This window comes from Microcaecilia unicolor, chromosome 9, assembly GCF_901765095.1.
Source record: "Microcaecilia unicolor chromosome 9, aMicUni1.1, whole genome shotgun sequence".
NCBI lineage: Eukaryota > Metazoa > Chordata > Amphibia > Gymnophiona > Siphonopidae > Microcaecilia > Microcaecilia unicolor.
In genome coordinates, this window is record NC_044039.1 from 91509879 (window position 1) to 91536651 (window position 26773).

The following is a 26773-nucleotide window of genomic DNA, read 5'->3' on the forward strand; positions in this document are numbered from 1 at the left end:
AAATATTTTTTTTGTGATGAATGTAGCATGGTTTTCGAATGATAAATGGTTATCAATCGTTACTCCAAGTATTTTTAGGTTGTCAGATATGGAGAGTTTAACGTCTGGGGTGCTAAGAGTAGTCAGAAGAAGTGGAGAGTATTGAGATGAAAGGACTAGACACTGTGTCTTCTCTTTGTTTAATTTCATCTTGAAAGCGTTAGCCCAAGAGTTTAGGGTGGTCATGCCTATATTTATTTTATCGGAGATTTCAGATAGATTGGATTTAAAGGGAATAAATATAGTGACGTCGTCAGCATAGATGAAGGGATTAAGGCCATGCTTGGCTAGTTACTTGGCTAGGGGAATCATCATGAGGTTGAAGAGTATCGGGGAAAGCAGAGATCCCTGCGGTACCCCGCATTCAGATGACCATAGGGAAGATATGTTTGTAGTTCCTTTGACTTGGTAAGATCTTGTGGTAATAAAGCTTTTTATCCAGTTGATGATATTGCCACCGATCCCAAGTTTGTCCAGAAGTTTAGTTAGGATAGTATGATCAACCATGTCAAAAGCGCTGGATAAGTCAAATTGTAGGAGAAGGATACAGTTTCCAATTGCTATTTCTTGTTTGAATTTAGATATTAAGGTAAGAAGAACTCTAAAGACACCTATAGGAATATAGGGGTGTCTCTAGCATTAGCGTGCGCTAAAAATGCTAGTGTACCTTAGTAAATATGGCCCTGAATTTGAAGACAATACTAAATTATTCAAACTTATTAAACTGCATATGGATTGTGAGAAACTGCAGGAGGACCTTGGACTGACTAACTCTGGTTGTGCCCCTGCTCTAACATTCCCTTTTTTCTCTCCTTATACTACTAAAGGCCTCCTTCCTACTCGAACCCCTCTTCTCTTTATATGTTCACTTTTCACATGCCTTCCACATCCATGCACATTTATTTACATAGTTGTATGTTGGTAGAGGTGAGGATATAGCTGCAGTATGGACACTCTGCTCCACAGGCTAAGTTTTTTTAATACTTATGGACTTGACTACTGATGTAAAACATACCTCCTTACTTTCCTTGGAAAATAGTCCAAGAATAAATCTTAGTACAATGAGTGGATTTTCTTTCATTGTGCTTATTTAATACTTACTGATTGCTAACTGTTGAAAGGTTTAATGGATTTTTAAAAATGTATTGACAAAACCAAATAATTTGAAGACAAATGTCTTGTTTTCAGCTTGGTCTTGGAAGAACAAGGAGAGAAGGTGACTTAGAGGATCAATGGCAGAAGGAATACTGAACACATTCCCTAAGATTTCACTTGAATCAGTCTAAAGCTTTAAGGCTACTCTTTATCCAAATGCCCTTAATTGAAGATAGTAAGGAAGTGAAGTAAGATTTATCTCCACCTGAACAATAGTAAATATAAAAGAAATTGGCATTAATATTTGAATACACTGACATAATTCACATAAGGAAAGAAAACAATTCAGCAAAATTATTCATTTAGGGAGGATTGCTGAATATGAAGTCCTAAATTTAAATGTAACATTAACATTATGGTCCACACAAGTAATCATCATCCAGGAAAAGGATCTGTGTGTCACCGTGGACAACATGTTGAAAGATTCTACTCAGTGTTCAGTAGTAGTCAAAAAAAAAGCAAACAGAATGTTAGGAATTATTAAGAAAAAGAAAACAAAGCTTAGCCGAGATTGGGTGGCAGAGCTGGTGGTGGGAGGGGGGGCTGGTTGGGAGGCGGGGATAGTGCTGGGCAGACTTATACAGTCTGTGCCAGAGCCGGTGGTTGGGAGGCAGGGATAGTGCTGGGCAGACTTATACGGTCTGTGCCCTGAAAATGACAGATATAAATCAAGGTAAGGTATACACAAAAAGTAGCAACATATCTTGTTGGGCAGACTGGATGGACGGTGCAGGTCTTTTTCTGCCATCATCTACTATGTTACTATGAATAGAGAGTAAAATTAAAAACGTTATAATGCCTCTGTATCAATCCACGGTGGACTACACCTTGAGTATTGTGTGCAATTCTGGTCGCTGTATCTCAATAAAAAATATAGCAGAATTAGAAAAGGTACAGAGAAGGGTGACCAAAATGATTAAGGGGATGGAACAAATCTCATATAAGCAAAGACCTGGGAAATTGAGGCTCTTCAATTTGGAGAAGAAACATCTGAGGGGAATTATGGATAGAGGTCCATAAAATCCTGGCGTGAAAGGGGTATATTCAAATCACTTGTTTACTTTTTCAAAAAGTACAAAGACTAAGGGACACACCACAAAGTTACTAAGTAGCACATTCAAAACTAATTGGTTAAAATATTGATTCACTCAATGCATAGTTAAGCTTGAACAAGAGTTGCCAGAGGAGTGAGAAATAAGTTGAAAAGCATGGAAGCCCATACAAACCCTTGTGGGAAACCACAAGGAAGCGGATCAGCCCAGAAAGGGGTTAATTTAGCTTCTAGACTGTCATGGAGTTACAAACATCTTTAGAAGACCTCACTGGTGCAGCACAAGGGAAGTCCTGATTGGAAGCCGCTCTACATCGATTCCCACTCCACACCCAGCTCTACAGCTTGCTCCTTGGTTTCAGATCCATGCTTAACTCTGTAGTCTCACTTCATAATTCTTGATCCATACCCACCTATACAGTCTATAATCCAATCTTCCTAGTCCCATCTGCCTGTTGGTGCAATGGACAGACTATTCTAGTTTTAGGCCATTCATCACTGACCAATTTTGAAATTCTTTCCATGGACACACTAGGACTGCTCCTCACTGAAGACCACAGAAAGACTTCTCTTCTGTTGCTTGTAGGCTATAGTGCTGAGTGTACCTGAAATATCACTCCTGCTCACCGAAGAATAAGAATGGGGTCAGCTCCAAACTTTCCCCTTTATCCCTTATATCTCTTCCTGCCTCCTCACAGCCATGGACCTACTGAGGATCGAGTTAAACAAAGGCTCAAAGGATAACTCTGTAACGCATGCCCAAATTAAGGTGCCAATTGCTTGCCAACATTTACAGAATACTAGCACTTAAGCATGGGACTGGCGCCTTTAATTGGCAAATACGCTGAGTGCTGGTGCTATTCTGTAAACATGGTGTGCATGTAGCTTAGCATGCAAATGTAAGTAGGCCATACTTGTGCACAAAGCATGGACATTTCAAAGGTGTTCCAACTAGTGATGCATGCAACTTATAGAATACTATGAGTTGCCCAAACTGCAAAGCACAAAAAAAAAAAAAAATAATAATAATAAGTACAGCAACTTACACCTGCCACTGACATGGCATAAGCAGTCACGCCTAGATATTGGCACACCAAAGATGCTTTGTGCTAGTGTTATATAATGGGTTAGGCTTGCTCTAACACCATTACAGAATCAGTGCTACACTGCCCCTTAGTGGCACCTATATTTTGGCGCAACTTTATAGCCTCTTAAGAGATTAAACCACTTGGAATTCCTGGTGAGAAAGACAGAAAGGATTGCATTGTTGGGAGTACACCATCACATTAGATGCAATTCTCTTGCAGCTAGGCCGGTTCCTTACAATTATGCATTTTTAAATGGGTTTTAAAGGTAGGATAATCCATGGCCTATACAGAAACTGCTTAAGATTTCATGCTGTATTTCTCAATTTTTAAGGCCAAAAACATTACATGTTGCTATCTGACAAATCCAGTGTTTAATTTTGCACAAAGATGTGCATATTTATGTATTATATATGGACATACTATATACTGTACAGGAAACAGTGGAGGTGACCAACAAAACACAAAAATATCAATGGTGCAAGGATAAACTTGAATGATTATCTTCCATCAGACTCAATACGGGCCGTGTTTCGGCTAAATGGTCTGCATCAGGTCTACACAAAGCAATAAATACAAATCAAGCACATATATATACATAAATATTAGCAAAAAATAAAGTTACAAAGAAGAAAACTTTGCAACTAAAATACATCTGCTATATGAAATAAACTGTAAATGTATATGTAAAATATTATGACTACATAAATAGTATACAAAATTAATAACAGAATACGCAATGTAATAAAAAGATGATGTATGGAATATAAAGGATAAAATGTAAAATACTAAAAAACGAACCATTTAAAAGTATAAATAAAAAATAACAAAAACATTAAAAAATATACTTCGAACAATGCAAAACAGCAAATAATGTTGGTGCTCAAAACTGTAACATAAAAATATGATCCCCCTTTTTTTCCTTGGTTCCTTTTCCTCCCCTTCTTTTCTTCTCTTTCACTCCCCCTTTTTCACTGTCCTTTCCTCCTTCCTCTTCACCTTCCCCTCCCATTTCCCCCACTCCTCTCTCTTCCTTGGTTTAGCAAGTTCTGAATTAGATTACAAAATAGTGTTAAGTTCTGCAACTAATGAAAAAAATATACATATTTTAGGCTTGTATGGATTCTTCAACGACTTTGAGCACCAACATTATTTGCTGTTTTACATTATTCTTGTCCTGTGTCGGTTATAGGTGAGCCCTTAGGTTCCCTGAGGCCCCGCAAGACCTCAGAGGACAGCCGCGCACCCCGAATCTTCACCCGCGGCGACCGCCGTTCACCAAGGGTTGAGCCCCCAGCTGCAGGTGGCCAGCAGGACTGCTGGAACCGCGGGGTGACGGCCGGCCTAGCTGGTAGTCAGCAACTCAGTTTCTGAAGGACAGCTAGCAAGGACGGCTAGCACTGAAGAGGAACACAGTCTCTGAAGACAGCTAGCAAGGACGGCTAGCACTGAAAGGAACACAGTCTCTGCAGGTGGCTAGCAAGGGCGGCTAGCACTGAAAAGGAACACGGTCTCTGAAGGTGGCTAGCAAGGGCGGCTAGCACTGAAAAGGAACACCGTCTCTGAAGGTGGCTAGCAAGGACGGCTAGCAATAAAGATGGACCCAGTCTCTGAGGGTGGCTAGCAAGGACGGCTAGCAATGAAGATGGACCCAGTCTCTGAAGGTAGCTAGCAAGGACGCCTAGCAATGAAAAGGAACACAGTCTCTGAAGGTGGCTAGCAAGGACGGCTAACAATGAAGATGGACCCAGTCTCTGAGGGTGGCTAGCAAGGACGGCTAGCAACGAAGATGGACCCAGTCTCTGAGGGTGGCTAGCAAGGACGGCTAGCAATGAAGATGGACCCAGTCTCTGAGGGTGGCTGGCAAGGACAGCTAGCAACGAAGATGGACCCAGTCTCTGAGGGTGGCTAGCAAGGACGGCTAGCAATGAAGATGGACCCAGTCTCTGAGGGTGGCTAGCAAGGATGGCTAGCAACGAAGATGGACCCAGTCTCTGAGGGTGGCTAGCAAGGACGGCTAGCAATGAAAAGGAACACAGTCTCTGAAGGGCAACACTCCGCGATCCACTGTGTCGGCTCCTGACATTTGAAACGGAAGCCCTGGACCCTTCCCGTTCCGATGTTTAAATTCCCCGCCAGTCCATCCCCTCCCTGGAAGAGGAGCCAATCCCTCCGGCCCTGACAGGCAAGGAGCGCCTGGATTGGCAGGCCTGCCTAGCAGGCGGAGTCTCTCCTTCAATGCGCCAATCCGGCGCGAGTGGGCGGGGCTTGCCCCCTGGTCTGCTCTAGCCGGGGAGATGACGACGCCGGCGCCGCCATCTTGGCCAGCGTATTTCCTTCTCCGAGGCCGGCGTTCGCTCCAGCGGGTCGCCGGCCTCGGGCCGACCCGCAGCAGCGCCGGCCCTGTCGGCGGCTCGTCTCCGCCGCACTGGACCCCGCGAGCGCCGTCGACCATCGCTTCCCGCCGCGGGAGCACAGGTAAGGGCCCGGGACGGGACAATTCTAGGTATGTTTTTAATGTCTGTTATTTTTTATTTATATTTTTAAATGGTCTAGTCTTTAGTATTTTATACTTTACATTCTATATATCATTTTATTACATTATGTATTCTCTTATTAATTATATATACTATTTATATATTCATATTTTACATATATATTTACAGTTGTATTTATTACTTTAAAATAGCAGATGTATTTTAGTAGTAAAGTTTTATTCTTTGTAATTGTATTTATTTTTTACTAATAAATATTTATATATATGTGCTTGATTTATATTTTATTGCTTTGTGTAGACTCCTGATGCAGGCCATTCAGTCAAAACACGGCCCTTGTCAAGTCTGATGAAAGATAATCATTAAAGTTATTCTTGCATTATTGATGTTTTTGTGCTCTGTTAGTCACCTCCACTGTTTCCTGTGCCATAATGAGTGCTGTGGAAGTTTGTTCTTCCGTTTTCTTTGTGGACATACTATATATACACACATTGCAAGTTCTTCCTTAACTCATTTTCTGTTCTTCCCTGTCAAGCTAATGTATTTTCTTTTCTTAAAATCACTGGCAAATGAACAATAGTGGCAGGCCATATACTGTGACTGTGTAGAGTAAGATAGACATTTTTATACAATCTTAATGATCACATCACTTATTTACTGTATACTAAACTATTTGATGAGTAATATATTTTTAAAAAGGCAAGAAAAACAATAGGGTTATAGACTTTGGTTAGTAGTCAAACATGTTACCTTCTACAAGTAGTTAAAACAAAAATGAAAAATTTGGTGCATAGTTCCGTTACTGCTGTTGCTGCTGCTGTTAGTGAGTCAGTTAAGTGGCTGATCCTGCATCCTGCTCTGTAACACTGTAACCTACCCTAATAGTGAAGAACTATCCTGGCTCTGAAGAAAAAAATCAACCTCTCCCTTCTCTGACCCTATGGAAAAGAAGCCAGGCTGCCATGACAACCTTTGTTCCAAACAGCCCTCTGGGGCACCATCATGGAGAAACCGAGGGTTCAGTACAGCCGCAGTGCCAGATGCAGACAAGATACAGACTTCTTCACTGCAAAACAAAATCAGAAAATAAAACTAATTACAAAGGAAATTCATTCTACAAGGTTATACAATCAGAACTGCACAACCCTTAATTAGTCATTCTATAAATAACAAATTAGTCATTCTATAAATAGCAAGAAACACAGTTGGGAGGGAGGGTGTAAATTTATAACAGGGCACCCAAAATCAATTTCATAAATGAGCCCAGGTTATGCCTATTTTACAATGGTGCCCATGTGCCTTTATAAATTAGTATCCCTAATCTATCCCCAGAATCATGCAAATATTCTTGCACAAATTTCAGTTTGTTCCATGGCAGTTACAAAATGTATATTTTGTAAAGTGCATGCATACATCCGCTCCTGCTCCACCCCCTGAATATCTTCATGCAATTATGTAAAAGCAGGTGCTATGTTGCTGTTCACCTACTTTTTATGCACGAATTTCCTTATGCAATTTTATAATTGCCATTTTGCACATGTAAAACAGGTTTTTCATGTAGAAAATGCTTTATAAAATTCCCCTCTGAAAGTGCAAATCTTTTGACAAGCATCTGATGATATATAAATTCTAAAAGCACTGGATACGAGTCTCCTGTATCAACACGAACAGAGGCAACTAACAAAACATTGTTCATATTAAGAAGGAGAAGTCCAAACGTCTTCACTTTTATTTTACAAAGATGCTCACAATTTGGCACCCACTCAACAGATCCAGGTTTCACTTCTGGTGCCCCTCAGAAAGCCTAATAAAAGCTCTTCAGTGCTGTTTTCACATTAACAAGATTGCAGAGGGCAACGGTATTCATTTCTTCATCCTAACAGCTATCCAGGCTACTTTTCTTCTATATTCCCCATACACACTCCCGCTCTTTCCAAATGTCTACTTTCTTAAAATTTTTCAGAACTTCAGAATACCAGAAGATAGATGTTTGCCTAAGGTTCTCAAACTTCCACCTTATTTGGCGCTGGAATTTATGCAAAATTACATAGGAGCCCTTTTACTATGGCGCACAGGCACATAGGCACATCCAATGCATGTCAAATTGGAACTACAGCCCGGCTACCGCGTACCCTGGGCAGTAATTCCATTTTTGACACGCGTCCAAAGCGCGCGGTAGTGTGGCGCTTACCCAGCGGTAATCAGCAGTGTATGCGTGCTGATGATTACCACCCGGTTAACGCGTGAGATCTTACCACTGATTCAATGGGTGGCAGTAAGGTCCCAAGCCGAAAATGGATGCGTGCTAGTTTTAATTTTGCCACATGTCTATTTTGCCCCCCCCCCCCCCCCCCCCCCCCAAAAAAAAAGTCGGCCTTTTTTGCAGGCGCGCTGTAAAATGGACCTGCATGCGTCCAAAACACGCACCTACACCAGCACAGGCCATTTTTTGGCGCACCTTAATAAAAGGGCCCCATAGTCACCAATGCCTCTAAAATGGTGTCATCTGAAATGGGAATAGGAAGATCAACGTCGGATAAATTTTAAACTATCAACTTCAAAGGAAATGCAGCATATAATTCAGCAGCAGCAGCTGATGGATTGCTGGACATCTCTTCAAGATTTGCTCTGTACCTCCATGTGGTGACCCCACTGTATAAAATTTTTACTGAATCTCAGCAGGGCGATACTACAATTGAACAATGGTTAGAAAGAAAAAGAAGTGTTTAAAATGCTGTTATGCAATGTTAAAGAAAAAAGTTAATAAAAACATTTTCAAAAAAAAAAAAGAAAGAAAAAGAAGAAGACATACTAGCTGCACATTGCCCAGGATTAAAAGGTGGCCACCTGTGGCTTATGCACTTGGGTTAATACTGGATTGGCCACTGTCATGGACAGGATGCTGGGCTCGATGGACTCTTGATCTTTTTTCCCAGTGTGGCATTACTTATGTACTTAGTGACAGTGCAAATACTGCAGAGAAAGACAACATCACTGCAGCAGGAGATCAGCCACAGAAGTTAATGGAGTGGAAGAGTGGCCTAGTGGTTAGAGCACCGATCTTGCAATCCAGAGGTGGCCAGTTCAAATCCCACTGCTGCTCCTTGTGATCTTGGGCAAGTCACTTAATCCTCCATTGCCTCAGGTACAAACTTAGATTGTGAGCCGTCCTGGGACACAGAAATATCCAGTGTACCTGAATGTAACTCACCTTGAGCTACTACTGAAAAAGGTGTGAGCAAAATCTAAATAAATAAATAAATGAAAAAGTTAAGAGGATAAAACTACAATTAAGTGGACTCCTACTGATAAAGAGGAGATAATGTACTGGAGGAGCAGCCTAATGGTTACTGCAGTAGTCTGAGAACCTGAGGAAATGGGTTTGATTCCTACTGCAGCTCCTTGTGATTCTGAGCAAGTCACAACCCTCCATTGTCCCAGGTACAAAATAAGCACCTGTATATAAATATGTGAACTGCTTTGATTGTAACCACAGAAAGACAGTAAAATCAAAATCTATCTTTTTCCCTTCCCTATATGCTACATACTCTATTTTCAGACCAAGAGGGTATACCAAAAGAGTTTGCCAAAAAGTGGAGTACAGAGGAATATTACCACTGGAAAAGCTACAAAAAGCATGATGCAAATTTAAGACCCCTAATTATGAAGATCAAACAAAAGAAGTACATGAGTGATAGCATCTAAACACAATACAAGGCTTCTATAGAAAAAGAAATTGGGGGAGGAAAAGGAATTCTTTGGCAGGAGCACTGGAAGAAAGGTATCTCCCGAAGAAAGGTATCTCCCAAAAAAAGGACATAATTTGAAAACTGTGTTACATTTTAACTCAGGTTCCCTTTGCATAATATTACATTTTGTTTTAAGATCAGAAACTAGACATGTACGCAATAACAGGAAAAACAGGAGAGCAAAAACATTTTCACATCACTGTATACACCTAAGTTAACCTCCTAAATCTGCACCCTATTTATCAGTCAAACTTGGGAGGCTAATTTTTCAGCTGAACATTCATCATAGTTTAGAAGCTTCAAGGTTATGCTTACCATTCAATTTCCTAGAATTATGATCCTAATATATGAAACTAGTGCTGAAAATCAGTGCTAAACAACTCTATCTTGTCTCCTGCCTTAAATCTGCCCCTGTTGCCATCTACTTCTTATGCTCCCAAATTTAGGAGCTTAGTGAAATTTTCAATAGAAATGTAGGCATACAGCCCTGGTAAATTTCAAAGAATGCAATTTAGGAGCATAACTCTGAAAGTTAGGAGCATAAATTGATTGAATATTGAGCCCTTTAGTTACTAGCTGAAAAACAAACAGTTTTTCCCTCAAAATATTCCAGAGAGAGCTGCCCTTAACAATAACCAGAATATGAGGAGGATTCTGCAATATATGAAAAAGAATATACTTAAGATGATGGAAATGAGATGGGCTACGGTAAAGAAGCATAAAATTTATGACTGCCTCTGTTTGACCACTGCTTCATCTGTACTAAATTAAGAATTGTGCACAAGCAGTGTCACAGATTCTCTCTTTTTTTTGGGAGGGGGGAGGAAGAGCATCAAACTGAAGGATGTTCAACATCTCGGCCCTGGGCTCATCCTCAGTTTCCAAATCAAATGGGATGGACTTAGCTATCTCTCTGATAAAGTAAAAAAAGTTAGTTCTTCAAGAGGTGACTCTTATGGGGAGGAAAGGGGTTGGAGGAAAACCTCCTCTGACAGACCCTCTGGTGCCTCCTTAGACACCCAGGAGCAGTAAGAATCATATAGATAAAAGCACCCCCCTGTGGATATCTGAGTCTCTGCTGCCTCTCACAATTGACACTCTGGGCAGGCCTGCGCTGATGGCGTTGAGGTGCCAGGGATCCCTGGTTCTACGAAGAGGTCCCTTCCCAAGGGGTTAATCAACATCAGTTCAGTGCATACTGGCTCTGAGGTCCTTTGAAGCTTCAGTGTTGATGTACTGCCCAGTGAATGGGCCTCCAAGACAGGCTGGAGCTCCTGAGGAGCCAGTACCAATGCCCTCGATGCCATAGCCTTTTGCTGGACAAATAAGCAATCCATTTGCTCTTGGAGCATGGTCATGAGTTGCTCCTCGATGGCTGCCATTGATGAAGGTTAGGGCTCAGCCAGAGTGGTTACATCCTCTGAAGTCATCAGAGTTGTATCAGTAACCTGGTCTTGGCTAGATAGAGGGCGAGCACTGATGCCTCAGTGCTCTCAATGCCTTGCATTGAAAAGGATTAATGCCGATGTTTCTTGGCCTCTGCTTGACGCATGGCATCAGAGTCCATTCTGGATTCTATATATACAGTCTGCCTTCTTGTGTATAGGCTGTACAGAGAAGGGTATTTCCTGCTGCTTGAGCTGTACATTCCTACAGATACTGTGCATGGGCACTAACACAGCATCCTTTGGAGGGGAGTTAAACTCATGGATGTTCAGCAACTTGGTCTTGGGCTCATCCTCAGTTTCCAAATCAAAAAGAAAGGACTTAACCATCTCTTTGATAACACTACCAAAACTCAGGGCCCTGTTTACTAAAGTGTGATAGCGTTTTTAATGTGCCTACAATTAGAGTGTGCGCTGTGTAGGCACCTATATGGATATTGTCGGCGCGTACACTATTAATGCACATACATGGTTAACGCGTGTTAAAATCGCTAACGTGCCTATAACGTGGCTTAGTAAGCAGGGCCCTTAGTGTTTATGCAGGTGAAGACCTTCTCAATGCTGATGCATCCTGGAGCATTTTTTAAATCCACTGGGAGTTTTATATACACATTGGGAAAAATAGCCGAGGTGAAATCAAATGATTCGATCTTGACAAAAATCTACAAAGGCTACTGAGCCACACTAAAAAAAAAAAAAAAAAAATTAGATAAAGAAAACTTAAAAATTGGGACACCAAATGGTGTAGAAGGTACTGTTCCCCTGCAAACACTTACACATCGGAATTGCTTCTAGAAAGAAAAACAAACAAAAATTGTTGAAGAAAAACAGAGGCAAGCTGAGAGGAAATAGCAAAAAACACAACCTCTCTGCTCTGAAGAAAAGACAGCTGGCTTGGTCCCTTGCAACAATGACAGGTAAGAAGGCGTGCACATGTGCAGTGTGCCGCTCTCAAAAGCTATGTTAAGATACTGGAGAACAGTTCCTGCGCAGGGCTCCGTCAGATGACATCACCAATCAGTGTGGTGATTTCATCCTGCTTGTCCTCGGAAAACCATGTTTTTGCATAAGCAGGAACCTCAGAGACAGACCAACTCTAGAATATCAATGTATGGATGAGAAAATGATGCAGGGAGAAAGGCTTTAGATTCATTAAAAACAGGGCTTTTTTTTCTTTTTGGAAACTCGGGAGCCTTTTTCATCAGATGGGCTTCACCTTATTGAAACCAGAATCCAGCTGCTACTGCTAACCATCTAAAAGAAGATCAAGTAACATAGTAGATGACGGCAGAGAAAGACCTATACGGTCCATCCAGTCTGCCCAACAAGATAAATTCATATGTGCTACTTTATGTGTGTACCTGACTGATTTGTATCTGCCATTTTCAGGGCACAGAACGTAGAAGTCTGCCCAGCACTAGCCCCGCCCCCTGCCACCGGCTCTGCCACCCAATCTCCGCTAAGCTTCTGAGGATCCATTCCTACTGAACAGGATTCCTTTATGTTTATCCCACGCATTTTTGAGTTCCATTACCGTTTTCATCTCCACCACCTCCCGGCAGGAGGGCATTCCAAGTATCCACCACTCTCTCTGTGAAAAAATACTTACTGACATTTTCCTTGAGTCTGCACCCCTTCAATCTCATTTCATGTCCTCTAGTTCTACCGCCTTCCCATCTCCGGAAAGGTTCGTTTGCGGATTAATACCTTTCAAATATTTGAACGTCTGTATCATATCACCCCTGTTTCTCCTTTCCACCAGGGTATACATGTTCAGGTCAGCAAGTCTCTCTTCATAAGTCTTGTAACGCAAATCTCATACCATTCTTGCAGCTTTTCTTTGCACTGCTTCAATTCTTTTTACATCCTTAGCAAGATACGGCCTTCAAAACTGAACACAATACTCCAGGCGGGGCCTCATCAACGACTTATACAGGGGCATCAACACCTCCTTTCTTCTGCTGGTCACGCCTCTCTCTATACAGCCTATCAATCTTCTAGCTACGGCCACTGCCTTGTCACACTGTTTCGTCAGATCCTCAGATACTATCACCCCAAGATCCCTCTCCCCGTCCATACCTATCAGACTCTCACCGCCTAACACATACGTCTCCCGTGGATTTCTACTCCCTAAGTGCATCACTTTGCATTTCTTCGCATTGAATTTTAATTTCCAAACGTTAGACCATTCTTCTAGCTTCCGCAGATCTTTTTTCATGCTTTCCACTCCCTCCGGGGTGTCCACTCTGTTGCAAATCTTGGTGTCATCCGCAAAAAGGCAAACGTTACCTTGTAAGCCTTCGGCAATATAACTCACAAATATATTGAATAGAATATTTGTGAATGATATTGCCGAAGGCTTACAAGGGAAAGTTTGCCTTTTTGCGGATGACACCAAGATTTGCAACAGAGTGGACACTCCGGAGGGAGTGGAAAGCATGAAAAAAGATCTGCGGAAGCTAGAAGAATGGTCTAACGTTTAGCATGCATAGATATTTTAAGTGCTCACTTTTGCCAGGCCTTTACATGTGAGATTAAGTGAGTAAGTCTCCTTAATCCTCCTTTGTTTATTTCCACCTCCAAAATTCCTCACTGCTTGATAGCACTTACATATATAGGTTTATAAAATGGGTTATCTATACACGGAAGCAGCGCCACTAACTCTTTGAAATCACCTCTTCCACATGGAAGCTGCAAGGTTCGTGTGGCTTGGTTTTTCTACATGTACATTTGTAAAATAGTTGTTTCAACTGTAGGTGTTTTACAAGAGGCTCTGTGTTTGGCAGAAACTTTTGTAAAATACTGACAGAATTAAGCACATCCTGACCTGGATGTTAATTACAATTTCAACATTCTATGTAAAATGGGCCTTTTAGCCTGGCTGGCAATTGTCCTCTGCAGCATAGCTAAAAGAAGGTGCTGGCATTCAGAGTTACAACTATTAAGTATGTAAATATATGTTTTTCAAATATGTGTACACCTCCTGCCAATCATACTAATAATGTGCAAATCACATTTTCAGCCAATACATATTGTCAGCAATTTTCTAAGAAAACTTACTTAGCTAATTTCCCTCTGCATACTGCCTTGAATATTATACAAACTAAAACTGTCCATGCACATCAACAGCACCACCAGCTATTCAAAACTGTCCACATAAAGATTGCTCATTTTGTGCAAGATTTATTCTGACCTTTCATGAATTGAAAAATATGAAAACATTTTCCATAAATAACTTATTACACAATTCAAGAGTTAAAGAAATACCTTCCCTTATTCGTGAGTGATGAAAATAAAATTATATATTGAGCAATCTTTACTTTTTGTGTTATGCTATTAAGTTCATTTTAGAACTTTAAACAACTATGATATAATTCAAACAGTGATGAAGCTAACAATTCAACAGTGTTACAGAAGAGATACAGCAGAATAGCATTAATAGTAAAACAGCACATTACAAATACAATAATATATTTCCTGAAGGTTAGTTTCTTTAAACAAAATTATCCTCAAATTAAACAAAAGGAACATGCAATGATGGTAGTTGTTTTTTTCCACCATTCAGTCATCTGAGAGGCATCTTCTCAATACTGATAAGCCAACATTCAAAAAAACTACACAAGTAAGTTAAAACTCTACCCCAGAGAACATCTACATGTATACTGCATTAAAGTAAGCACTATGAGGCATATTTTCAAAACATAAGTACATAAGCACTGCCACGCTGGGAAAAGACCAAAGGTCCATCAAGCCCAGCACTCCGTCTCTGACAGCGGCCAATCCAGGCCCCAAGAACCTGGCAAAAACCCAAAATTTAATAACAATCAATGGACTTTTCCTTCAGGAATCTATCCAGACCCCCTTTAAACTCAGCAAGGCCAGCTGCCATCACTACCTTCTATGGAACTTTGGAAGGCTAAGTGCTTTGAAAATGAGCCCCCATGTCATCCTGGAACGTTATATGCCAGGAAATTGTATAAATGCTTATTTGAGCACATAAAACACTGTTCTACTTGCTCAAATCACTTATAAAATTACCCAATCAGTTTGTAGGTGACTACTAGAATGTATTTAAACATCAATAATAAAATAGAAATACTTACTAAGATACCCATGAAGTCAAAATTGTAATATAATTATTTACCAAATACTAGTTGATTCACTGTAGCCCACTACAGCATGACAACCCAATGCTTTGGCATGGGATTTTATCTCCTGTCTGATTTCTGCCCACCAGGCATCCCGAGTCTCTGGCTCATCTGAAAGAAAGGATAATGTTGTTCAGTCCTATAAAATAATTTAAAGCATACTGAAATGATTTTTTGTGCAGTATGGGTCACATTTAAGCAGCTGTTGAATTATTTGCAATTCAAAGAAGAAAGAATGATGTCACTCAATTTTTCAAATATTTAATTGTCCCATAACTATTCGTAGCATTTAAAAATGCATTAAGGTAACATTTAATAGTCTAGGTTGCCTTAGCTACCTTCCTTTCCCACCTAGCCAATACTAACTGAAAAGCACTGCTCTTCAAATGGCGCAGGAGAAAACAGAGCATCTTCAAATACAATATTTTTCTTGCAATGTATAAGGATACAAACATTAATACGTAGTTTTTCAAAACGTCTGGAGGAAAGTAAATATTAGTACTTCTTCACCTGTTATAACTCAGTTTAGCCAATGTCAGTCCAATATTCAAAAGCATTTATGTGGGCAGCAACAGCATAGATTGAATGCCTGCTATTTGCTTTTTCAACTCGGGCCGTTTGAACAGATAATTTTGGATGTATAAATTGTAATGCCAAAATGATCTTGGCCTTGGGTTTCTGCGAGCACCATAATGGAGATAATGCCCCCCCCCCCTCCTTGATATTGAATCCACAGTGTTCAGGGTCTTTTATAAATACCAGCTGCTAGTGCCCAAAAAAATATCTAGATATTCAGCAACAGTATCTGGATAGTTGCTGCTGTTGAATATCTGGATACTGCAGTGAGTGCCCAGTATCATCCGATATTTGGCCTCTATCAGGATATACTTAGAGCAGCTAAGTTATCCCAATAGTTCTCCAGGTAACAATGTTAAAAATCACCACTACATAGATAATTCTGATTTCCAGCTCCAAGCAGTGTCATGGCAGTCTGTGAAGATATTCAAAAGCACTATCCAGAAAGTGACAGCATGTCTCAGTGAGACTTATCAGTATCACAGGTGCTGCTACCCGGATAAGTCCTTTTAAATACCATCCTCATAATTTGTACCTCTAAGTATGATAACTCGGCTACTAAGCATCTAAATTTAACATCCAGGAGCTGTACACATAGCAGGTACAACTTGAAATATCTAATTTGGACACTCCCAAGTTAGATGGGTATATTTAGCAGTACTGCCTAAATAAGAGAGCACCATTAAACATACATATAAATTCAAACTAACAGATTTTTCAAATTGTACATTGACCATGCAGTTGAATACTGACTTCTGTATGTACATATGTACATCGTTTCAAAAAAAAAATAAAATAAAACACTATACGAAGCTTGTGTTCTGCATAACTCTGTCAAAACTTGATCAATTTCAATACAATTTTGGGTACATCATTCTGAACAAATGTGCAATAAGCCTACACTCACGCCTGCCACCTCACCTAAACATCACTTCACTACCTAGTTCTTCATCTGTTGCAATGGTTTCTTCAGAGTGAAGTGATAAGGCCCTGCCACTTCCTGACTGGTGATCAGTTCAGCCCATTTCTTGCAATTTCTTCAAAATGTTCTACGCTTGCTCTCTTCCACCAACATAACTTTTCTCTAGATACAAGTTTTTAATAATGATCAGATCCACCTGACAGAAAACCATAGTAACTGTTTACGTTTAAAGCAAAATGGTGTCTCCACATATCACAACAATAATCACTAGGTGGTGGTGATGCTGTTTAGGTGAGATGGCCAACGTGAGTGTAAACTTGTTGCAAATATATTCAGAATAATACACATTTTATTGAAATTGGTCACGTTTTGGCAGAGTTATGCAGAAAACAAGCTTTGTAAATTTTTAACAGTGTATATTTATTCATTTATTAGTGTATCTATATTCTTCTGAACATCAGTGGGTATCAAAATGATGAAAGCCTTCTCCACGTAGAAGTCAACAAATAATTTCTGATTTTTTTTTTTAAGATTAAGAAACCAATAAAAATATTTTTAATAGATACACTATCTCATACAGTTGGTAGTTTTCAAAGTTTTTCACATGCATAACTAGAATAAGTTCCTCCCTCTCATTATAAATAAAAGTACCATAAGAATACCACAAGCCCAACAGTTACTAAACCTTGATAACTTCCCCTGTAAATTTATTATCATAGTTTGAGGTAAAATTATTTTCAGAAAGCAAGCCATGTGGTAATGCAAATAATTAATAAAATGTATCCTAGTCTTCCTCCCATAAGATGAATGGAAGAAATAAATATATAATACACATTTCTATGAATGAACATTGCAACTGGACCAATAAAATGATTAGAATTAAATAGATGACTTCTTGCTAGAAAATGTAGTACCCAAATCGAATACACCAGTTAGGGCAGGTACTCCCAAATCTGTCATGGTGAAGGTTTCGGGAGATAAATTAGCACATATACAACTTTATTGTATGCATATACATTGTAATGAACCTGAAAACCTAAATAGTTTTATAATCCAAAGCACAAGTTTGGGAAGTCCTAAGCCAGAAACAAAATAATAATTGGCCCAGCCATGGGTTGGCCTGGGCTAGTCTGGGCCCAGACGAATATGTCTAAAGCCTACCCAGCAGTCAGGCACAGCACCTGGATAGCTAGCAGGGTTCACCAAGTCCTAACAGCTGAAGAAATCTGGAGCCTGTGTCCCCAGTCAGTAAAGCTCATCAGTCAATGGCAGCATTTTGAGCAGCTCATGCCGGGAACCATGAGCACGTGCAGTTTTGTGCATGTTCAGTTCATGTGCAGATTTGAAAATGCTCATGGTGCCAGCTCAAGTTGGTGACTCCCGTGGTAATGAATAATGCAACTTTGCACAATGAGTTATTTTGCTCCCTGAGAGAATCAGGGTATTAACATCCAGCCCAATTTCCTTAGGAGCCTTCCTTCAAGAGGCTGAAGCTCTATCTATAGGTCTCCCACCCCAAAGCATCACCCCTGTAGTTCCTCCATCTCCTGAAGCACTCCCCAATGCACCCTCTTTGTAGACCCCATGGATTTGGGTAAGAGTGATTCCACGGCAGCCTCCCTAGCAGTAGAACTACAAGAGTACTGCTAGAGGTCATAGACATTATTTGAACCGAGCAACTGGGGATCACTCCTACCTGTAGCCATTGAACCAGCATGGATTGGATCAGGTAGACAGACGTAGAGGGGCCTACAGGAGTAGGGGAGCTATGAGAGGGGGGAAGAACTACAGGGATGTTGCTTCATGCTGAGATGCCTATTGATAGAGGTATGGTTCATTTAAAAAGGCTCCCCAGGAGCACTAGGTCCAACATCAGCAGTCCAATTCTCCCAGGGAGCATAATGATGCATCTTGTGAGAATGATCACAAATTATGTTATGCGTTTACTGCAGGAACCACTAACAAGCAATACCCAAACAATTTCCTTTTTAAAGAATTCTTATTGATTTGCGATTACAAACTATTGTACTAGTGATCGAGCAAATCTCTTAACCCTCTATTACTTCAGGTACAAAACTAGACTGTAAGCCTTCTAGGGCCAGCAAAATACTTCCTGTACCTGAATATAAGTTGCCTTCAGCTTCTGGGGAAAGTGTTATTTAAATCCAATTCGCTTTCTTCCCCTTTGTTTTGTTTTATTTTTTTAATTTCCCTATTTCAAATGTTCACTAATTGTTACCAACTTTCACCTAGGTCTAAGTCAGAATTGAGAACTCAGTATCAACAAGCAAGAACATTAGTTAAGACACAAATTTCAGAAGTTCTCACTAAAATGCATGGTAAAGTTTAAAATTATAAACATTTTTCTGTTACACTGAATTCCATGTTCAGTAAAACAAGGCAGGAAAAAACTGAATTTCAGTAATCTTAAACTTACCTGTATATACTATAAAAACAATTGTATGCAAAACAAAAACACCACTGTAAAGCAAGAGTCATTAGTGCAAAATACTAAAAAAAAAAAAAAAAAAAAAAAAAGCAGGATGTAAGATTCATTCTTTTCTCTGTCAAATATTTCCAACAAGCAGCTTTTGCTGTAAACAAGAGTCGAACAGTTTCAGGTTGGGATGCCATTATAGTACTTAGAAGTATAGAATAGCTAAAAATTTACATAAACACTAAAGTTATAAGGGAAGCAGGAGGATGGCATACTTCAAAGGGTCTCACGGTATAAATTTTATGGATAAAAGCAGAAGCTTAAAAGACTAGGGATTTGCAAAGCAATTAGCAGACATTAGCCAGTAATGGTGAAAACCGTGGCGCATGCTTGGATCAAGTGATAGCAGAGACTGAAAACTATGGCAGCTCACTGAAATGATCACAAAAATTAATGCCCCTCAATCTAGGTGAAAGCAAGGCAAACTACATGTAGCTTTCAGGCAATGAATTCTCTAGTCAACTTTTTTTTTTTTTTACATTTTGTCAGGTCCTACATAAAAGCCTTAAGCAAATTTTCCAGCATTGATTAATTTTTTTATAAACCAACATTAAAAATAAGCAGTAAGCAATATTAGCCAGTTTAATAAATATTTTAATAGATACTCTTAAAAGTTGCATTTTTATTTTTCTGATTCAAAGAGGAAACTATTTAATAATTCTTTTTTAGAAAACTGAACTTTGAAAGTTATTGAGAACAATTGTGTAGCATCCGCCTTTGTGAACATATATGACACACAGGGTTTTATGAAGTTTTTACATATGAATTCAAAAGCAGAGGAAATGCTGAATAAATTAAGCTCTCAGAAGCAAAACCTATTGTGTGACTGAAAGTGAAAGCAAATCATACACCAAAAGCTATCTGAAGACACAGGGACATTTCTTCTAAAGTGTGGTAAACAGCTAGTGCGAGTTTTAACGCATGCTAACAGCTATTGTGCACTAGTAAAAGCCAGTGCAGTAAAAACCCCATGCCAACTGCTTAGCATGACATAGAGCTGTGACTGGGCAGAGAATGGGCAGAGATTGGGCGTGAACTACACATGCTGCTAATGCACCAAAATTAATGTGTGTTGTCAAATGTGGTTAGTGCAGGCGCACATTTGTCATTGAGAGTTGACATTTGGTGCATTCAAACTAATCACATTTGACATTAATGCACAGTGGAGAACTTGTCTGTGTGGTAACTGCAGCAGGAATGCTGGACATGCCCCTAGCCCAGCCTTTGCATTAGGTTTTTGTACCTGACATATGGTAACAGCAGTAACTTACCACACTTTAGTAAAATGGCCCTATAATGATTGAAAATCTATCTACTTATACAGAACAAAACATAGTATCATTTTTCCAACAAGCTCATCACTTCTTTTGAAAGATTTATACATGTAAATTCAAGGAGAAAAAGATTTGGAAAAGATAATACAAAAGAATTTGCAAACACTTCCTGATCAGGAACACAGATGGTAAATTAATCTGAAAATGTAAAAAAGGTAAATTTTTACAAGAGTAATAAGATTAAGATGATTACTGTATATTCGTAAAGCAAAGATACTTACCTGTAACAGGTATTCTCTGAGGACAGCAGGCTTCACATTCTCACAAGTAGGTAGACGATCCATGTCACCTGGGAACTGGCATATTAATCAGCGAAGAAAAAATTCCAGAGCATTCTGGGGCATGCGCGGAGCACCTTCCCGCCCACAACGTCCCCACATCTCATCAGTTTAATACAACAGAATAAAAATGAAACAAATAACGAACAAAGATAACTCCTAAGGGAGGTGGGCAGGATTGTGAGAATGTGAAGCTTGCTGTCCTCGGAGAATACCTGCTACAGGTATCTTCACTTTCTCCGAGGACAAGCAGGCTTACCATTCTCACAAGTAGGGAATCCCAAAACAACAAACACCAGTCAATTGGGCCTCACAACGGCGTGGACATAAAATTTAACCTGAACTAAAATACAACTAGATGAGGGTGCAGCCTGGAACAGAATAAAACAGGCCTAGGATGGAGTTGGATTCTAGACCCCAAACAGATTCTGCAACGATTGTTCAAACCGACTGTCGCATCGGGCATCCTGCTCAAGGCAGCAGTGAGATCTGAATGTGTGGATTGAAAAGACCATGTCGCAGCCAGTGGCTCACTTTAAGTAAGCCATTGACGCAGCCATGGCTCTGACATAGTGAGCCGTGACATGACCCTCCAAAGTCAGCCCAGCTTGGGCAAAAGCGAAGGAAATGAAATCTTCTAGTCAATTGGAAATGGTGTGTTTACCGATGGTGACTCCCTCCTGTTGGGATCAAAAGAAACAAGCTGGGCGGACTGTCTGAAGGGCTTCGTCAGCTCCATGTAAAAGGCCAACGCTCTCTTGAAGTCCAAGGTGTGCAAGCCTGGAACAAAACTGAGGGACCTTGTGATTGAGTTGAGTAGCAAAAAGATCCACCGACGGGGTGCCCCACTCTCGGAAGATTTTGCAGGCAACACCCAGGTTCAGAGACCATTCATAAGGTTGCAGTATCCTGCTCAGTCTGTCGGCCAGGCCGTTGTTTGCACCTGCCAGAGAAGTGGCTTGGAGAAGCATGCCATGACGGAGTGCCCAAAGCTACATCTGGACAGCTTCCTGACACTGAGGACAAGATCCGGTGCCCCCTGCTTGTTGGTGTTATACATCGCAACCTGTCTGTCTGAATTAGGATAATTTGGTTGGACAGCCGATTTCTGAAAGCCCTTAGAGTGTTCCAGATCACTCCGAGCTCCAGGAGATTGATCTGAAGACTTGTTTCCTGGAGAGCCCAGGCTCCTTGTGTGTAAAGCCCATCTATGTGAGTTCCCTACTATAGGAGAGATGCACCAGTTGTCAGAACTTTTTGCGGATGAGGAATTTGGAATGGTAGTCCCAAGGTCAAATTGGACTGAATTGTCCACCACTGAGGAGAGCGCACAAGCTCCTGAGACACTCGGATGACAACCTGCAGACTTCCTGTAGCTTGATACCACTGAAGTCAGGGTCCATTCAGCAGACCTCATGTGAAGACGTGCCATGGGTGTATCATATATTGTGGAAGCCATGTGGCCCAACAATCTCAACATCTGCCAAGCTGTGACCTACTGCGATGTCTGAACCTTGAACGCAAGGGACAGAAGGTTGTCCGCATGTCTCCCCGGGAGGTAGGCTCGGACATTCTTCGTATAGAGCAGGGCTTCTATGAACTTCAATTGTTGAACTGGATGGAGATGGGACTTGGGGTAGTTTATTACAAACCCTAGTAGTTCCAGCACCTGAATAGTCATCCGCATTGACTCTTGAGCACTTTCCTTCAAGGTGCTCTTCACCAGCCAATCGTCAAGGTAAGGGAGCACATGGACTCCCAAGCCTCAGTAGCGACACTGAGACTACCACTAGGCATTTTGTAAAATCCCTGGGAACTGAAAGTGATGTGTTCCCAGCCGAAATCAAAGATACTTCCTGTGAGCTGGAAGTATCGGAATGTGTATATATGCATCCTTCAAGTCCAGACAGCATAGTCAATCATTTTCCTGAATCGTGAGAAGAAGGGTGCCCAGGGAAACCATCCTGAACTTTTCTTGGACTAGGAATTTGTTCAGGGCCCTGAGGTCTAGGATGGGACTAATCCCCTCTGTCTTTTTCTGCACAAGGAAATACTTGGAATAGAATCCCTGCCCTTCTTCCCCTGGTGGAACGGGTTCAACCGCAAGGGCCTTTAAAAGGACGGAGAGTTCCTCTGCAAGTACCTGCTTGTGATGAGAGCTGAATGAATGAGCTCTCGGTGGGCAATTTGGAGGTTTGGATAACAAACTGAGAGTGTACCCTAACCGGACTTTTTGAAGAACCCAACAGTCAGAGGTTATAAGAGGCCACCTTTGATGAAAAAATGTTAACCTCCCTCCAACTGGCATGGACACTTTGTGGCTATGCTCTGCTGGAGCCAGTCAAAAGCTCGTCCCTTGCTTTTGCTGGGGAGCAACAGGGACCTTGGGCGCACGCTGCTGATGAGAACCAGCGCGCTGGGGCTGAGCAGGTTGGTGAGCCGCAGGAGCGTACCTATGCCTGGAGTAGGAATAGGAAGCACTCTGCGATCCAAAAAAAATACCTCCTGGATAAGGAGGTGGTTGAAGAAGATGTCCGGCGGGAGACAGAAAACATAGCCTCTGTGTGCTTTTTGATTTGGTCAGTGACCTCTTCAACCTTCTCTCCGAAAAGACTATCCCCCAAGCAAGGGGAATCCGCCATTGTCTGCTGGATTGAATGGTCCAGGTCAGAAGCACACAGCCATGACAGTCTGTACATTGCTACACCTTTGGCAGAGATTCTGGATGCCACATCAAAAGTGTAAGTGCCCCTGGCCAAGAACTTACAACACGCCTTCTGCTGCTTGACCAGCTGGCAAAAGGGCTCGGCCTGCTGTGGAGTGAGCATGTTAACCATGTCAGAGAGCTGTCTCACCGAGTTCCACAAGTAAATGCTCATGACCAGCTGGTAAGACTGAATACGGGTGATGAGCATAGCAGACTGATAATATTTTCCTCCAAAAGAGTCCAGGGTCCTTGTTTCTCTGCCAGGGGGGGAGCTGAGGCATAGTCCCTAGTACTCCTGGCTTTTTTGAGAGCGGCATCCACCACCATGGAGTTGTGGGGTAACTGAGACCTCACCAACTCAGGTTCCCTGTGGATCCAATATTGGGTATCAATCACCTTGGGGACCACAGGGACGCCTAGTTCTGTATGAGGACTGCCTTGAGTACCTTGTGGAGAGCAGCCATCACTGCCTCCTTAGGTGGAGAGGTGTAGTCCAGGATCTCAAGCATCTTGGCCCTGGGCTCATCCTCCACTTCTACCGGGAATGGAATGAAATGGCCTGCGCCATTTCCTGTACAAAAGAGGTGACAGAGAGACTCTCTGGTGGAGACAGAGACTCTCATGTGGAGGGGAAGGCTCAAAAGGTATCCCATAGGACTCATCAGAGGGGAAGTACCTGGGATCACCTTCTGATTCCCATGAGCGCTTTTTTCCGTATCAGACAACACTTCCCTCAGGGATGTCCGAGACCTGGCCCACCTCGAAGTAAGGGATCCATGTCCTCAGGAACGATGTTGAGGAGTCGGCTCCCACCTCGACTCTGGCAAAGCTTCCTCCACCGATGTCAAAAGAGAACCGGCCTGGATGGCAATCGACACCAGGGCCGCAAGCGGCGCTGGTGCTGGAGGCCGCACCGCGGGCTTAGGGCCAGGTGGGGCCGCAGCGGAAGGCATGGCAGGTGCAGGCACCCACAATGCTGATGCACATCGCTGCATCAAGCCGTCCAAGGGCCCTGGGTGCAAGGCCCGGATGCGCTAAGGCTAAGGGGCCAGTGTGGGGTCAGGTTGTCTAACCACCTGGGGTGTGGAAGCAGGATCTCAGTTGCTGAGAGATGCATGCATCAGCACACCTCTTGAATAGAGGGAGCAGTCCTCCCAGCGCCGACGCTTCTTGGGTGCCATGTCTCTCAGCGCCCCGGAGCTCCTGGCACCGTGCATCGAAGGAGATCGGTGTAGGTGCTTCTTGGCCTTCATCTGATGCACTTCATCCAAACTTCTCGGTGTAGATGAGGACGACGTCAAATCCTCATGTTGCCTGGGCGTCGGGTCTGATGATGGTCAGTCCTGGGGGCATGCATAGCAAGAGGCCTCAAGGTAGGTGGAGACCGACTCAACGCCTCAATGCTCCCAGTGTTTCGGGATCTCGCAGCAGCCATCCCTACTTCAACTCCCGACGCCGATGTTTCCTTCGATGTCAAGGTCGACACCAAAGAACTGGACCGAACTCCAAAAACTTTTTCTCGTTGAGCCTCTCGGGAAATTTGCGTCCTCTTCTTCATATGAAGGCAAAGGACACAATTTGCTGGGCTATAACACTCCAACTGTAGCCCTCATTTTTCGCTCATTATTCAAGGGATTACAACTTAAGCCTCAATGCCTTTTCAATATTTTAGTCTCATTAGCACTGCAGCAAATTTTATCTAATTGGAAGAATATAGGAGCCAATAAGACCAACTTTTGGTGGAAAGCAATCCTAATGTGCCATAGATATAAGTTAACAGCAACTGGCAAAACAAACCAACTGTTCAACATGGAGAGAGTTTGGTAGCCTTGGGCACACTTTCTTGATAATGAGACAGACAAATGATGGCTGAGGCACTTTACTCCATGGGCATCCTGTCTACCTGTGTTTTCAGGGAATATGGATTCTAGTTAGTTAACTGGCATGCTGGGATATTATGTACCATTTTATTGAATATTATATCTCATTTTTCTGAATGTTCTAACTTTACATTGTTTAGACATGCAACTATATATTTATTTGTCATGATTTCTCTTTAGTTCCCTACAATTTGTAATAATTGATATGTTGCTTTGTTGAGCAGTTGTTTTTGCCTACTGTCTTTTCAAAAACTTTCAATAAAAATATTGAGCACAAAAAAACGTAAGCCCTCAGAAACAATTATTCTCTTTTAACAGATAAATACAATTTGGCTTATTTACTTCCTTGATTTCCCTTCCAACCAACAGCATAGAAAATAACCCAACAGCAACCCTCCCATATAAAGTTACAAAAACAACTTTTTAAAAAATAAACCAGGCAAAGCACTTGATGACAAAAAGCCAGAAAAAGTTACCTCAATTTACAATGTTCTTCTCTCAGGAAGGTATGTATATTGCGCCAACATATTGTCAAGGTTTGGGCAGAAGTGAAATCTGCATGCATACTCTTCCCATTTCATAAAGAGGAGGCACATATATGTCCCCATATATCAACATCTGGACTTACAACTGCTCCTTTGTATTATAGGTTTGTATAAAGTGCTTGTTTGGACCAGCACTTTACAGGAGTGATTAAGGGAATTCTCCCCCTTATTTTTCAATATTGCTTCCTCCCCCCAATTTGAAAACACTAAATAAAAATTGTGGCCTCTGTTAATTTGCTGCATGTACATATATAGGTTTGCAAAATGGCAGGCATACACATGTGAGGAGTAGCCTAATTATTTGAACAGTGGGTTGAGAACCAGGGAAGCCTGGTTCAAATTCCATCATGGCTCCTTGTGGTCCTGGTAAGTCACTTGTGTTCATTGTCTCAGGTATAAACTTAGGGGCCTCTTTTACTAAACCAGCTGTGGCGCATTTATGGCTGGGAATCGCTAGTGTGGTTTAGTAAAAGAGGCCCTTTGATTGTAGAAGTGCTGACATTTGGTCATGTAGACTATGGAATACCAATTTCCATGTAGGCACTTACATGTGCAAATTGCTTTTTCTGAATTCAGGTTTTCAACGTGTATCTTTGTAAAATTACTACACCTGCTAAACATGCAGGCAAATGCACTTCTATTCCAAATGTTATTTATATTTGATATACCTTCATAGATGTTTAACAATAAAACAAAATGGATTAAAACAAATAGAAACAGAAGTTGGTATTTATATTCTCTAGAGTGGAAACAGGATAACAGTTACAGGTTTTATGTTTCAGATTGGTCACAACCTCCATCTCTTCAATGCTCTGAGGTTTATAAGTTTATTTGTTTGTTACATTTATATCCCACATTTTCCCACCT

General features: G+C 41.4%; 1 protein-coding gene across 1 annotated transcript in view; it reads right to left on the reverse strand.

Annotated features, from left to right (window-relative positions):
• C2CD5 (C2 calcium dependent domain containing 5) overlaps window positions 1-26773 on the reverse strand; it is a 419591-nt gene that overhangs the window by 193946 nt on the left and 198872 nt on the right. Inside the window, exons 12-13 of the mRNA XM_030214402.1 lie at window positions 15164-15278; window positions 6763-6891 (exon numbers count right to left, since the gene is read on the reverse strand). Of these exons, the coding sequence (XP_030070262.1) occupies window positions 6763-6891; window positions 15164-15278 (244 nt within the window). The remainder of the gene's footprint in view (window positions 1-6762; window positions 6892-15163; window positions 15279-26773) is intronic.